Consider the following 14,549-nt stretch of genomic DNA (forward strand, 5'->3'; position numbering starts at 1 on the left):
TGATCTAGCTGAAGGAACAGGGAAGTAAGCCTTCCAACAGCTCCTTAGTCTACCAAGAGACTGGCTGCCCCCACTCGCGAGTTAGTGGACTGGCTTTTGCATGATGTCATGTCTTTTTTTTTTTTTTTTTTTTAAGCACTAGTTACAGGCCTGGGATCCAGGAGGAGGTTTTGCCTAATGGAGACACAGAAGGGCCTAAAATACCTACACCACGTGGCCTGGAATATAATGGTGCTCAAGAAATGCTTACCGAATAAACAAACAAAAGCATGGGAAGTTGGCCAGTCTGTGCCCTGAACAAAAGTCCATCCTCCTCCCTCCTGTCAGTTTCAAGGTGACCAGTCATACAGGTGCCTAGCAGCAGCCTGGTGACCTAGATTTGTCAGACCATATCTTATCGGCTTTCCTTCCTCCTGTATTTACCCAGCACCTGCCCGCTCAGTGCCCAGGGCAGATGCGCCTGTTATTTTACAGGAGACAGACAGGGAGGAGCTCTCCTCCCCCACAAACATACTTTGCTTTTATTTTTTTCTTTCTTTCTTCTGCTGAGGGGAGAGTAAAAAAATACGGTGACTTATGGAGCTGTAGGAGGTCTGGTTTCTCTTGCTTCCTCTTTCCTTAGGTTTTTCCAAGTGAACTTGACTGGGGCTCTGCAGAGCCCTCCCTGTCATTTTGAACATCTGGCATGGAAACGGGGGGGGGCCAGCTGAGGGTCAAGTCAAGCAACTTTCAGAAATAAAAATGGAGCCACCAGCAATGGTGAGAGGCCTGGCCCAGCAAACAGACGTTCTCCCAAATACACATCAGGGAACAGCAGGGCTCGGTCACGGGCCACCTCGAGCTGCAAGGGCCCAGCTGGCACTTTTACGAGGCTGGACTAAACCCGGCTGACATGATGGGAGGACAGGGATAGTCAAGGAAAAAGCTGTACACATTTGGGCATGGAAATCAGGCAAATGGAATGGAAAACAACATGGAAATGTTGGCTTCTCAGCTGCCCCAGACAACTCGGTACCAGGCTCAGGGTGGAGATCCCCACCTCTACTGTCGCCAGCTGCTCCTCTGGACAGTGGCTTCCCAGTAACCAAAGGGTACTGGGTACAAGCTGGGTGAGGGCAAGGCATACACGCATCTGTTTGCCACTGCATCCTCGCTACTTAACATGTAAGAGGAGCTCCCTAAATGTGGAACAAATGATGATGGAGCGTGGTGCAGGAGGGGTCATTCTGGGAGTTTTGTTCTGGTCAGGAAATGCTTTTCTGTGCCCTCATTTACCTGTTAGAGAGCTGGAGTTCCAGGGAATGTTGTGGTGGACCAGCCCTCACAGGGAGGAAAAGGAGTTCCTGGGCCTCCAAAGAGAGACCGTTTGGCTTTTGACGACCATTAGTTGCCCCTTTAAAGATCCAAAGGTGTTGGGGGAGACGGGGAGGGGGAGCCAGTGCCACCTGCTCTGCTCTTGCCTTCACTGTGGTCTGGAGGGAGGAGCTTGTAGACTGATTAGATGCTGTGAGCAGCAGCTGGCAAAGCCAGTTTCCTCCTCAGCTCCCTCCTCCCCTGAGTCACTGTCCAGCCACCAGCAATAGGCAGAGGGTGGGGAAGCTCTCCTCGGCCGGCCGGCCGGCAGCTCTGGGTCACCAGGTCAAACCCCACCTCCCTCAGGAACAGGCTAAGTGCTTTGGAAACAACAGGATCAGAGATTCTTTGTGTGTTTTTTTAAGGATAAGCAAAATGACTTCTTTCCAAAGAAGCTCGGCCTCCCTGCCTCCCCACACACACCTGAACCATCACAGAGTTAATCAAACTGACAAGCAATTCTTGGCTGTGGCCCTGACACCCAGGCCCTGAACTCTCTCCCAGCTGCCTGGCTGCTGTTGTCACAGTAGTTTGAGGTCTCTGTGACCCTGCAGGTCTGTGGTCAGAGGCAAAGTAACCACCTGACAGAACAGGAGAGAAGGGGGTGGAACAGATTTTCCACTTAAAATGCTAGAGAGACCTGGCAGGTGCCTGCAGGTAAGGCCCCAGGAAGCAGGACGAAGGCTGCTGCTTCTGTGATTTAACTGCCTCCAGAGACCTGTCGGTCCCTTTGGAATTGTAAGTAACAAGGATCAGAAGCCTCCGAAGACCAGCTGTATAGCTAATGGGCAAAAGTTGAGTCTCTCAAAAAAAGAAGGAATAAATATACCAGGACAATTATGGGTGCCAGGACCTGGTTATGTTTGAGTGCCACTTTCTGTTGTTATTTTGCAGAAAACAACAGCTAGCAGCATTTGCTAAGCATTTACTATACGTCAAGTACTGTGAAGTGCTTGATTACCTCATTTAATTTCCACAAAAATTCTATCCGGTATCTAATATTAATAGTATTCCCATTTTCCCAATGAGGGCATTAAGACAAGGTTACTTAACTTGCATAACCGCTAAGTAAAGAAGCCAGAGTCTAAACCGAGGCAATGTTCTGGCTCAGACTTTACCCTGTTAACCCCAAGTTATGTTGCTTCATATCATCTTTTGCTGCTACATTATAATCAGGGGGATGTGGAAGGAACCTTTAAAGGTAGTTTCATCTAACACCTCACTTGGAAGGAGGAAGAAAAAGGAGAGCCAGAGAGACCAGCCTTGCCCAAGATCATACAGCTTGATACTTTAATTCCCCGGGCTGCCTCCAGCATTGACAAGCAACCGTTAGGTGCAAGGCAGTAGGCGGTGCAGCAGGGAGGAGGTGGCAAGGTACAAAGTCAAGAGGTACTCAGTGCTTTCTTGATCTGTACCAGGAGCTGAACCAGGTTCCCAGGACCCTCCAGCTCTAATGTTCTGAGAGTCTATGACTTCAGGTCATTTAGACTCTTGTTAGGAAACAAGGCAATTATACAAAAAAAGGGCCTGTAACCACAATAACACAGACCGTATTATTATTACAAGACGTCATTATTAATTGCTAAACGAATACGCAATCGGCACGGTGTATAGACATTCAGTGGAGGGAGGCAATCCTCTAGCCCAGGAAGACATCCTGGAAAACACTGAAGCTGGTATTCAAGAATGGGTAGAGCCCTAACCGGTTTGGCTCAGTGGATAGAGCGTCAGCCTGTGGACTGAAGGGTCCCAGGTTCGATTCCGGTCAAGGGCATGTACCTTGGCTGCGGGCACATCCCCGGTAGGCGGCGTGCAGGAGGCAGCTGATCGATGTTTCTCTCTCATCGATGTTTCTAACTCTCTATCCCTCTCCCTGACTCTCTGTAAAAAAAAAAAAAAAATCAATAAAATATATATTTTTTAAAAAGAATGGGTAGAGGCTACTTATTTCTCTATAAGGTTGGATGGAAATGCTTATTGAGAAAAGACACTTTTTTCTTTTAACAGTCAATGAAAATAGCTTTTTGCATATCATTCTACAAGCTTCTTAATGCAATTGCCTAAAATAACACCTCAGATATATTGCAGGTTTTTTCATTTCACGTCGCGTTCTTACCAGGAAAAGAATAGTTGTCTGAGCTTTTATAAGGTGGTTAATAAAGAATGCATAGCCTCATGAACCTGATTTTACTTCCTTTATGTGACTATCCTGCATATGTGACCAATATAGTATTTGGCTGGTATATTTGGTGCTTCGTTTTGCAGTTTCCAGCTTTTTATATAAATGACCACATATGTTGTACATTTGGCCACATAAGGTGCTTAAAAGCAAAATAGTTTTTCCCTACGCATTCAATCAAATTTCCACATGATGAATTCTCTAATGTGGACTTGAAGTGTATCTGGTTATATATTATTTAAGCATATTGTATTTTAAAATTTTCTGCCACATATTAAATTTTTTTAATGCATGCATAGATACAAAAAAAAAAGAAAAAAGAATAGGTAGAAACTGGATATAGAGAAAGAAAGGATTCTTTAGGCAAGGAAAATGAAGGAGGGAATGCAGGGTACAATTCACCAACAATTTTACTGAGAGAGACCAGAAAATAACCTAGGTCCTTAAATGGCAAAGAGGGCATAGACCTATATCGATCCGTACCTCATACAGCTTCTTGTAGGCAAGTCAGTTAATCCCCACTTTGAAGGGATGTTGTAAAGTGATGAAGAAAACATCTAAAGGAGTCCTTAGCACACAGTATATGTTCAATAAATAGTAGGTAATAGCAGCAATGTAGACTTTTCACCCTGTGGTGTTTGTCACCAACACAACGTCAATCAGTAACCTTCTGCCCTCCCCAGAGAGCCTTTCATTCCCATGTACCCAAAGGTGCAGGAATCTTGTTGGCTTCATCTACCTATGCCTGGTACACAGGCGAGGGCCTGGCATGTTGTTTCGAATGCAAAAAATAAATAATAAATAATACTGAAATGGACATGCGGTGTATGACAGCGGATTCTGGTCACGCCAGCAATGGTGCAGAGGTGGGGGGAGGACTGGTGCTCAAACACAGGGCAGAGGTCCTTCACCCACTTCACAGCTTCCTATTGAAATGATTTTCTTGGATTTTGACTGGGAACACAAGTTTGCAATCACCAGCGTCCTCACCGAATGCCGAGACATTCATGTACCAACCAACCTTATGATTGGATCCTTACAGACATTCGCAAACTGAGTTAATTTTCAGGGTACGCCTCAGAGCTCAGTCGACATTTCCTTTTGGTATTTAAAGCAACTACAGAGAAGGGATCACAATCGAGCAGATTCGTGTGCTCCTGCTGCTTGCACCAGACTCCGCCCCTGGCAGCTCCTTGGATAACAAACTGGTAAGCAATTCTACTTGTGCCCAGGTTCATTTTCACAGGGAACAGGCAACACAGTGGGACAGGTCTGCCGCTATCCAAAGCGTGTGGCTTCCTGAATTCAGTTCCTCTTGTTCGTGAGGACAGAATGCGAGCATTTCTTTCTCAAGCAGTGGTCCACAAGCATTTACTGCATGATCACCACATGCCTGGGATACCTTCAGATCCCTGCAATGCACATGCACTAGTTTTTCCATTTCTAGTCTCTTCAGCAGTTCCTCTACCACATCACAACCACATGTCCCTTCTCACAACAAAGCTCTGGTCACTTAGTTACTTGCTCAAAAGTCTTCAGTAGTACCCAGCTGCCAGCAGGATCAAGTCGAACTTGTATTCTTCCAACAATCTGGCTTCAACCTACCCCTTCCATCTCAGTCCCTCAATATCTGGCCCATAAAGTTCATTTTTGACCAACAACTCCTTTGAAAACCTAATGAAAGCCATGGAAACCTCCCTAGAAAATGATACGTGCACACAGAATTAAACATACAACTTCAGGGATCCCTTGAAGCCAGTCCACGGACCCCAAATTAAGACCGCTGATCTCTGTCTCTATCCTGGGTACTAACAGTCATTCACTCAGATATTCGCTGAAAATCTACCAGTCTTTAGGAGCTGTGTCGGGTGCCAAAGACACAAAGATGACATCACAAGCATATCCTCAAGTAGTTCACAAGCTAATGGGAGATGTGCATCGTTACACGGTGATAATTGCTTTAAGATAAACACAAGGTGAAGTACAAACTCCAAGAAGGGATGACTTATGAACCTATTATCTCCCCAACTACAAAGTTCCTTGAAGATAAAATCCTTAAGGGTAGTAGCAGGTTATCTAGAACAGGGCTACACATATACACAGTAGCAGGGTATCTAGAACAGGGCTACACACACATATACACACAGAGTACATGTTTAGCATTTGTGTAGTGACAGAACAGAGACAATGAGACAAAAGAGCAAGTATGGGCACAGTCCCCCCTGCCATCACCCACACACGCCAGAGGCCTCTGAGATCCTGCTGTGGCGGTCCTGTCCTGAAACAATGACTCCACGCAAACATCCCGGCCTAATTTATGGCTGATCTCACCCAGAATTTGAATCAATCTCTGTCTGTATGGGGGAAGATGCTATAAGATATCTTATAAGCTCCACACGGTTTCTTTTCACCAAGAAACACTGTAATCTAATGACATCACTTTGTTGGGAGATTTTCTGTATGAACTTGGTTCACCTGTTCCTCCTTCCTCGGTGGTCGACAGGTCATCTTGTTTGCACTCTTCCAGAACTAATACTTCCTGGATAGGAGATTGGGACTTGCAAAGGTCAAGTAGTTGTAGAAAAGAAGTAAAGAAGTAATTTAGGTTAGATATGTGATTTTCTCTACAGAAGCTAAACTGATGGACTGTTTTGAAACTGGGCTTCTTGGCTTATATTGGAATGCTTCCATAATTTGTCACTCTTGCCTTTGCTGTACCTCAGAAATGCTCTTTAGGAAACACTGACAAACATTCAACAATGATCTGCAAACACTGCAAAAGCAACAAAGGCACTTTATTGTGTGGGGCTGCTCTCAGCCTTTTGTTGCTGACAGCTCATCGGTCACTCTGGGAAAAGCCTGAGTCCTACTATTTCAGAAACAAAAAGTTCACTTTTTTGAGGTAAACATTTACAGATTTGCATACAATCATTTTGCTAGAATAGAAATACTAATTTTATTGAATCATGGTTTTTGTAAAAATCACTGGCATATACCCCACTAGATACCAAAAGTCTCTTAATTGATAAAATTAGAATTGAAAATATAATTTGCAAGAATTATCTAAGTGACACATCTTATTGTGCATGTTCTTTATGGTTTATTCTGCTTGATGTGGCATAGAAGTCACTAACACTACTAGTACAATCCAATGCAGACTATAACATTTTCCAGGGTACTTAGAGAAAATGAAATGAGTAGGCTTTTACAAATTTGTTCTTGTGTGGTTTTCTACATGAGATTTTCAGGACATAAAAAATGGCATTAATATTCTGGAGAGTTCGTTTATTGTACATGAAAGACAAGCTGGTAGAGGTTGGGAATTGAGAAAGGATATGATGACTTATAGAGATAGACAGAATGGGTTGGATCTCGGTACTTCCAGACTGACACCTCCTCCGTGCCCACTACCTCTAAGCCATAGTGTTGGGGGTACAAGTCTTTTTGAGAATCACAGGTATCAAGCACTAGGCTCAGAAGCAGAGCTGGGAAACTGAGGTAGAGTGGCCTCTCAGCAACTGTGAGATCCACACAAGCCTTCAGAAGGTCTTGCTCTGAACGATGACAGAAACACTTCCTCTAAGGTCTAGACACGAAGGGAAAACCCAAACGCTACCACGGTAAGCCTGATGGAACCCCAGAGGGAACAAAAAGAACCTGCCTCCTAGGAGCTCCCCAGCTGAGAAGGAAGCAGCTGAGGCAGGCTCTTCCCACGGAGTGCAGCTGAGGGGTGCGGTTTTGAGGCTATGGAACCTCAGTTGGTCACTGAGTGGCCCATGGCCTGTTTCCTCTTGAAGAGGGGCTGAGCTCATCAGTGACCTGCAACTCTGAGAATTTTGTATCTGTCACCAGAAGATAACTGACCTAAAGGTCTGACGTAGCAAAAATAGTTTGAGAGAGTGAGCACAAGATTTCTTCCTGTTGCCTTCACTGGACTCCCCACCCCCCACACTCCAGAGCCTCCTATACCTTCCCTCCAAGGACCTAGAGCAGTAACTAAAGCAGCCAGTGTCTCCAAATGAAGCCACTGTCCTTAGAGTGGGATTGTGATAGATGAACCCAACTCACTATTCCCAAATGGCCTACTCCAGGATGCCACGGTAGGGTTAGCAGGTGGGAGGGAGGGAATGACGACGACAGAGGAAGTTTTCAGGGAAAAGCTTTGTGAAGATCCAGGGTTCCATAATAGTCCCCACTGAAATGAGCGTTGGATGGTTCTTACTCAGGGCAACTAACGGTTCCAATGGAAACCATTATTATTTATAACCCAGGTATAACTTTATCCTGGGGCTTGCACCATTAAGTAAGAAACTACAGTGTGAGCAATTCCTCATGCCAACTCAAAACACCTCTGCAGGCAGACACTCAGAGCACAACACCCCCAAGAAAGAAGCTGTAGGATGATGCCTCAGCACATTCCCCAGATAGTTCTCTCATCGACTCACCTACCCACCCCCAGCCATCATCCCACCGAGTGAAAGCTGTTACCTTTCTGCAGACACGTGCATCTTTGCTGTCGATTTCTTCTATTTCCTTTTCCTCCTTGTCTAACTCCTGTGCTCCATGGTCTAAAGGGAAACTATCTTAGCTAATGGAAATTTGCTTGGTGTCAGCAGGAACAATCCCCTCCACCCCACCCCTGTCTTTCCTTTTTTCTTTCCTTTTCTTTCTTTCTTTTTTCTTTTCTTTTTCTTTTTTTTTTTTTTTTTTTTTTGGAAAACAAGGCCAAGAGAAGCAGAGGAACCACTTTATACTTGCATAGAGCTTTCTTTGATTTACAAACCACCCACACATCTATGATCTCATCCAGCCTCATAGCAACCCAATGAGGTAAACCTGCTCCCCCCTCCACACACAGTAAGGTACACTTACCACTCAGCACTGTTAGGGAGAGAGCACACAGTGAGCACAGCGCTAGCTACTAGGCATTAGACACAGCAAATATCATCTCACCCCTCTGATTAGTGAGGGGCTGGGAATCAGAGGCTGGACAGTTGATGCCAGGCGTCTGGGGATCTAGAGCAAGCTGGGAAGGTGGACCACTCACTGCAGGATTCTTTACCACACATGCCAATATGGCCCTAATTGTTCAAATCCTTTGACAACTATGCATTTCCATGTGGGCTGAGTCACACTGGTAGGAAGGGAGCCCAAAGTCTTGGTACCATCCCCTGTTCTCTGCTGGCCAAACACTCAGGGCTGCAGTTCTCTGGACCTTTGTGTCATCTTTTCTTTTTTTAGACCAAACAATGGAATGTCAAGCTTCCAGATCAAAGGCTCTATTACAAGCACAACGTATCGTTTAATTACACGGCTGCCCCAGTTATCCGCTTCCCAGTGCCTAACTCCCACGGGGCTGACCCTGAAACCACACAGATTACCTCAAGGGGGGAGAACAGGGGAAACATTCTCTCCCTGAACTTTCTTAGATGGAAGGGAGAAACAAAATGAAAAGAAAGGCCCATTTTCCAAGGAGGGGGCTGGGGCAATGATCTTCCTGTTAATCGGACCTGCAGAAGAATCTATAGATTACTTAACGCCGGGGGTGGCTGTGGAGTGAAATAAAGGAATCTTTGTGCGGTGCCAGCTACAGTTCCCTCAGTCCTAACCCACAGCCAGGCATTTAACCCAACTCTTTAAATCATCAAGCTCTAATGCACCCCATCTGTGCACCGGTTGTGGCCAATGAAACTAAAGCCTGTGCTGACTTTGGCCTGGATTTGTGAATGAGCCTTTTTGCCCCAGAAGGCCCAGGAGAGAGGGCATGAGGCCAACCAAGTCTCTCTTGCTCTTCTCCCAAAGGTCAGGCTCCATCCATGCATGTATTTGATCATTTATTGAGCTCTTGCCTTGGGTGGGATTCTGACCCAAAGGATACAAAGCTAGTAGGAAATGGCCCCAGGTGGAAAAGACTGTGTAGGGGCTCCTGGGAGAGAGGAAGGTGAGGAAAAAGGGCTGTCCTTGGCTGAGGCACAGCAGCCTGAAATCCTGTCTGTATATTTAGGGAATGCTGCTTAGTTCCAAGTGGTTGGAACATAAAGCAAGGAACTGGCAGGAGCCCCAACTCAAAAGGTTGGCTCAGCCAGATCATCCAAGACCCCGTACACCAGGCCAGAGATGAGAGTGACTTTGAAGGCCATTGCCATCTCCCCATAGTCACTTCAGCCTATCCTACAGGGCCTACTTCTTCCAGAAATCCTTCTTAAACATGCTCAGAGTAATTGCTCTCTCTTCTTTGACCCTCCAATTTAAGTTCTTAGGCAACATTTACAACTCTCCACTTCTCCATCCATAGAAAACTCCATCCATATAAAATATGACTAGTATAGCCCAACCGGTGTGGCTCAGTGGTTGAGTATCAGACCATACATCAAGAGGTCTGTAGTTTGATTTCCAATTGGGACACATGCCTGGGTTGTAGGCTCAATCCCTAGCAGGGAGTGTGCAGGAGGCAGCCGATCGATGTTGATGTTTCTCTCTCATTGATGTGTCTATCTCTCTCTCCCTCCCCGCTTCCTCCCTCCCTCCCTCCCTCCCTCCCTCCCTCTCTCTCTCTCTCTCCCTAAAAAAATCAATAATAAAAAAAAAAAACATATTTAAAGGGGGGAAAAAGAAGCCTGAAGGTATTTTTAAAAATGAAATATGACTAATGTCACCTGCTTTAAAGGCTTCTTATGAAGGTTAAGTGAGATAACAAAGTGTCAAGTAGCAGGATTTTAGGACGGAGAAGGCGCTAAAATACATTTCACTGGTCCCTCATTTTCTTACGATACAGAGCACTTCTTCCTGGTATTAAAAAAAAAATGTCTTGGCTTCCACTTTCTCTGGAGGTTTTCAGAAATAGGACAACTCACATTTTCCCTTCAAGCTTGCAGGCACTCTTCCAAAGCAAAAAGGACTGAATCCTGTCTTCCCTCGCTGACACAGCCTCCCCCATCCAAACTTCCACACTCAAGGGGTTCCCGTAAGATCCAAGGCATCTGAGACAACACGAGTTAGGTGACGGAGGAGGAAGCTATGGCTGGCTGAAGCAGAAACAGCAGGAAGGAGAGTAACTGGAAGAAACCCAGAGAAGGGAAGTGGGCCAGGTGCCGGACTCAGAGGGCTCCAGGGTTCAAGGTCTGTGTAACCCTAGACCCTGGAAGACGCCTAGGAGGAGGGGGTCCAACCCGGGTCCTGACTTAAGAATCCCTCCACCACACGTGGTTGTTCAGCAGCCTTCCTCATGTCCTGGTGGGTCAGCCAGCTGGACACGACTGTTGTGGAACTGCTGTCCTTCCTCCCTCTCTGGCTGGGGCTCCCAGGCCCGGGGCAGGGAAAACGATGCCATCTTTTCTAGCATTTTTTTAAAACTTAGTCTGGGTCTGCATAAAGGCCTGTTTGTTTCTTTTTATCTTTTTTCTTTTTCTTTTCTTTTTTTTTTTTGCTTGAATGGCATGTAGTACAGGTTCAGAGGAAGGAGTTTTTTTGTGTGTGTGTGTGTGATTTTTTTTTTTTTAAGGGAAAAGTCCTCCGTGATCTCTTTCTCCTTTTTATGTAGCCTCGTAAAACCTGTTTCTCCTCCCGTGGGAATTCAGGGCCAGGAGGGAGGCAGCTCCCCTGAGAGTGCTGCTTGAAGGAGCCAGTTCCTAGACTGTACAGCGGAGACGTTGGGTTTATTTATTTTTTTCATATCCTCCCACCCCCACCCCAACTTTAGGAAGCAGTTGCCAAGGCTCCTCTGGAAAATAGGGTTCCATTTTCTCTTCTAATTGGGATCAAATGCCATGTTAAGGCCCTAATGGTCCCCACAGGCCAGTGAGTCAGCTATTCACCAAGTCACTCTGGTCCTCCCCAAAGTCAACAGTCTCATGACCTTGAAAGGCTGTATCCTCAACTCATCTCAGCTAAGAACCCACTACAAGACATCCTGGCCCCACCAACTTTCTTCCCACTCGCTTTCCAGGCAGGCAGCATTCTAGACAGTGTTCATCTGCCAACCTACGCCAAGCAAGCCAAGCCAAAGACTCCAATCCCTCCTTAGCCCCTCTCCCCTCTGGCCTGCGAGCCACCATTCCCCACAGCCTCCAACAGGGATGGCATCTAATTTCCAAAATAACAAACTAGCACAGGCCCTCCCCAACTCAGTTATTTCTCAGTTGGATGAGACAGCCACGTGGGTCAGCCCCTCCCTAACTCCCACACCTCCTCCCCTGGTATTGAAGATGCAGCACCAATACCCAGGCTCTTGGAGAGCTTGTAACTGTCTGCACCTTTAGGGGCAGGAAGTGCCCTTCCCCGGGGAAGGCAAGGCAGGCCTGCAGGGAACGTGTACCTTGGAAATGAGTTCATCATGATTGGCCAAGTGGGCTCTGCAGTGAATGCAGCTGTAGGTCCGGTGGCAGGAGGGCAGATAGGCCTGGAAAGTCTTGGATCTTGTCATCTTCACCATTGGCGCCGCTGAGCGTGGGGTGAACTCTGGGGCAGCCCACGAGGCACTCCCACAGGACGGGTCGCAGGGGAAACACCGGAAGACACAGGTAAAGGCCGTGGTGTGGCAGGAAGTGGGTGTGGGGCGGGCTCCACACACTGGCGATGTCTTCAGAGGAAGGACCCTCAAGCAGAGGTCTCCGGCCGGTGCTCAGCAGCCTGCAGTACCAAGATAAGGGAATATCATTAGCTGATGGAGCTGGGCTTCCTGCAAAGCAAGTCGAGTCCAACTGCCACCAGGAGGGCAACAGTTATAGGATGAAATGACCCCCTTCTGCTTCGGGTGCTGTGTCAAGATGCCCCAGGAAGGAGAAAGAAACCACCGGAGATCCCAGAACTGCTGCTTTCCTCGAGTTGGAGGTTCAGGGCTCTCAGCAGTCCCTCCACCGACATACAGCAAACTGGCATGATCACCATTCTAGGGAGCCCTGCAACAGGCCAGGCGTGAATGTGCTACCTGTAGCCCCTGGGCGAGGGCTCCTCAGGGCCCCCTCTCCTGAGCCGGCTAAGATAAATGGCAGGAGTGAAAGGAGAAATGCAGCCCCCAGAGAGTCACCACATCAACAGTCACATCTGGATTTCTCATCCGTTCCCAACACGTCAACTCCAATATGCCCCACACTAAGTATGGGATACAAAGGATCAAGTTCCCAACCAGCCAGGGCCCTCATGGCCGGCCAGCTTTTTGGGGAGAAGTAATTCCCTTTGCCCTATCTTGCCCAGAAGTAGATGCTTAGTATATTAAAAACAAGCAAGCCAGCAAGCAAACAAAAAACCCTCAAGTGAATAAATGAAACCAATGAAATAAATTCCTGCACCTAAAATTCACAATGATAGTGAATTGTACCAGAATTCCTCCTCAACCCTCAACCTTCCCCTTCCTCATCCCACGGAGCCAAATCTCTCTCCTATCAGAACCTCGGCTCCTTTGTTCTATTGGGGACCAAGGACACTGAGACTGTGGGATGGCTCTCAGGGTGTGTCCAAGTAAAGGTCAGAGGGCCCCAAGGTCTAAGCCTCCCTCTGCCTGCTCAGGCTCACCTGCCTGAGGCTCCTGGACCCGCCTAGTCCCTGAGCTTCACTACTGGGGGTGGTGTTCCCACTTGCCTCCCTCCAAGGAGAACCAGAGTGTTAATTACCACCTGTGTCAGGCTTTGAAGATAAAATTATTTAGAGAGACGGGGGAGGAAGATAAACAAAACCAATCTTCCTGGCTGGATTATGTCTGGAATCCATCTGGCTATCTAGAGAAAGTCTGCAAATCACAGTTCTTTTTCCTCTAAACCTCACTGGAATCAAATCTTCCCAAGGGAAGCTGCCCTCCCCCCTGACATCATACCCCCCACCCCACCCCTGACCCAGCAGCCACTGAAGGCCACTGCATCCCGGAACTCCATCTTCCTGAGTGGCCAATCCCACCCGCCGGCACTGGCCTGAAGGACAACAGTGGTCACTACCCTTATCCTGCCTGTCCCTTGTGCACCCCCGAGCCAAGCAGGGTCCACATCCATGAGATGTCCCATTGTTGAAGGAATTCAGGCCTGTAGGGGCCCAGTCTCCCCTGCACAGTCTCTTTTGAAAGCTGTGAAATCTGGTTAAACGGAACATTATAAAATAACTTGAAGAATATGGAGGTGAGAACTGACTGACTCAGTGTTGGGCCTGGCCACAGCGGGAGGTGCGGCAGGAAGAGACATGGCCCTTGGCTGCAGGTCCCATTCACCTCCCGCTGGGCCCACTCTGGGAGTGGGTAGAACCAAAGCCCATGGGATAGCAAGGCTGTTCTGTGTTCAAGTATCACAGGGTAGTTAGTTGGTTTCCTGAAATGCCCTTGCGCTTCCCAGTACTCCTGTCCCACTCTCAGGAAGAACAGCATTCCCAGGAAAGGAAGAGTCCGAGTATTCGCAGGGTAAGGAACAGAAGCCAGCAGGAGGCTTGCTCAGGGCTGGCCGCCCCCCCCCACCCCCCAGGCCATGCCTTCCCTGCCCAGTGGGGAGCACGAAGAGCACGGGGCCTCCTCAGTCTTAGACAAACACTGAGGGACAAAAAAGAAACAAAGAGCCCAGGCTGCCAGTCTGGGTTTATAGAGCAGCCACAGGGTCTGTTTTCTTATACACGCAGCCGGCTTCTAAATTATGCATTTCCCCAGAGTAGAATTATTTCTTCTCTCACTTCTCTTCTGCAGGAAACCAAAAAAAAAAAAAGTTTGTAGGCAGGGGTTTCTGGTTTTGCTCTGCTTTAAATCTGAATCGCAAAACGTATTGTATTCAAAGCCACCTTCTGAGCAATAGGCATTTACACAGCCTGTATTAACCCTATGTCCCATACAAACACATACCCACGCACACACATTCACTGCACACCACAGCTCTGAACTTGAGAAGACAAGAGAAAAGCCAGCCATGCAGGTAATATCCCAGGCTGCCCGGTGCTAGGAAAGGCCCTGGGGAGCCCAGACGCAGCTGCTGGTCTGCGCTGCTCCAGTCCCTGCCTTCTCGCTCCTGCACAGGAAGGCACAGCACCTGAAAGCTGACTCCTGCCCCAAGAT

General features: G+C 47.4%; 1 protein-coding gene across 3 annotated transcripts in view; it reads right to left on the reverse strand.

Annotated features, from left to right (window-relative positions):
* YPEL2 (yippee like 2) overlaps positions 1-14,549 on the reverse strand; it is an 85,332-nt gene that overhangs the window by 25,614 nt on the left and 45,169 nt on the right. For all 3 annotated transcript variants that reach the window (XR_009449216.1, XM_059669820.1, XM_059669819.1), the window contains exon 2: positions 11,847-12,160. Coding sequence is in view for 2 of the 3 variants with exons in the window: in XM_059669820.1 (XP_059525803.1) it covers positions 11,847-11,963 (117 nt within the window). In the remaining variant the exon portion in view is untranslated. The remainder of the gene's footprint in view (positions 1-11,846; positions 12,161-14,549) is intronic.

The sequence above is a fragment of the Myotis daubentonii genome, chromosome 16 (assembly GCF_963259705.1).
Source record: "Myotis daubentonii chromosome 16, mMyoDau2.1, whole genome shotgun sequence".
Taxonomy (NCBI): domain Eukaryota; kingdom Metazoa; phylum Chordata; class Mammalia; order Chiroptera; family Vespertilionidae; genus Myotis; species Myotis daubentonii.